The 1,246-nt window shown below is 40.0% G+C and overlaps 1 protein-coding gene across 1 annotated transcript in view; it reads right to left on the minus strand.

The window, feature by feature from the left end:
- The window catches only part of uimc1 (ubiquitin interaction motif containing 1), a gene marked incomplete in the record, with an annotated part of 98,508 nt that overhangs the window by 39,558 nt on the left and 57,704 nt on the right, over positions 1-1,246 (minus strand). Inside the window, 1 exon segment of the mRNA XM_032511640.1 lies at positions 594-672. Within this exon segment, the coding sequence (XP_032367531.1) occupies positions 594-672 (79 nt within the window).

Consider the following 1,246-nt stretch of genomic DNA (forward strand, 5'->3'; position numbering starts at 1 on the left):
TTTGTTATATTTGTTATATTTGTTATATGTTATAATTGTTAAAGCACTTTGTAACTTGTTTTTGAAAAGTTCTCCACAAATAAAGATTATTATAATTATTATTATTATTATTATTATTATTAAAGCTTTAGATAGCGTGTCAATAACATGTTTTTAGACTGTGCTTTGGTCAATAAACAATTTTGACGGCGTCAATAACTCATCATCTCAAAAGTAGTTACAGTAGCTCCAATAAATGCTATTACACATTTATGGGGAAAAATCAACGTCGTGTTTTTGTTTAACAGAGGTCTTATTTTGCATGTGCATGTGCCGGGGCGGTTGGGTTTGGGTTAAAGAAATCCGACCAAACCAGATGGATTTCTCCTCCATCCCAGAATAGAGAAGCGTCGTAGCCAGACCTTCCTCCACCACTGGTTGTTTTCCTTTCTGTATTTACGGTTTATTGTATTTACGATATTATGTGATATTGAGTGACTCCATCTTTAACAGTGTTTACACGACACACACACACACACACACCAAAAACACAACATTAGGAGGTAAATGTTTTGTAATAATCAGGTGACCTAAGTGTCATGTTCGTTAGGTACCTTTGGGCTTGGACTTGATTTCCCTCTCTCTCTTGCGTTTTGGTCTTGATGAGGACGATTGAAGAGATGGTACGAAGTCCTGAAAGAAAAGACAAAAACTGGAAAAAACTGCTTTTTGGGTAACAACTGGAGAATGAAAACACAGATTAAAGGCCGAGCTGCACGTGCTGCCGTGCTTTAGCACAAGACACGGCTTCAGGGACGCTGGATTTAGACGTATGAACTAGAGGCGGACATTTTTCCGGGAATCCCACGGGTCACGGGATTCCCGTGGGATTCCTGCAGGATGGGAGTCATATTTACTATTAATCACGGGATTTGGACGGTACGGGATGACTGGTTAACGGGAGCAGACGGGAGCGGGAATCAACCGATAGCAAAGACGACAAAAAAAATCTAAATGCACCATATTGCACAAAATAAAGTAAATGCACCATTTTGTAGTTTCCTTTTAATACGCCTACAATGTAACGCAATTAAAAAATAACTACACGACCCAGCCGTCCCAGAAGCCATCAGTGCTTTTTGTCACGGCCTACCGCCGTAGTTCAAAGAGCAGCGATGGAGGGAGCTAACAGTCCATGTGGCAAAAAATGATTTACAGCGCAAAGTCAGAAGTAACGACATGTCTATTAAGTTCACAGAACTGGTCG

This window comes from Etheostoma spectabile, unplaced genomic scaffold (genome assembly GCF_008692095.1).
Source record: "Etheostoma spectabile isolate EspeVRDwgs_2016 unplaced genomic scaffold, UIUC_Espe_1.0 scaffold405, whole genome shotgun sequence".
Lineage (NCBI taxonomy): Eukaryota > Metazoa > Chordata > Actinopteri > Perciformes > Percidae > Etheostoma > Etheostoma spectabile.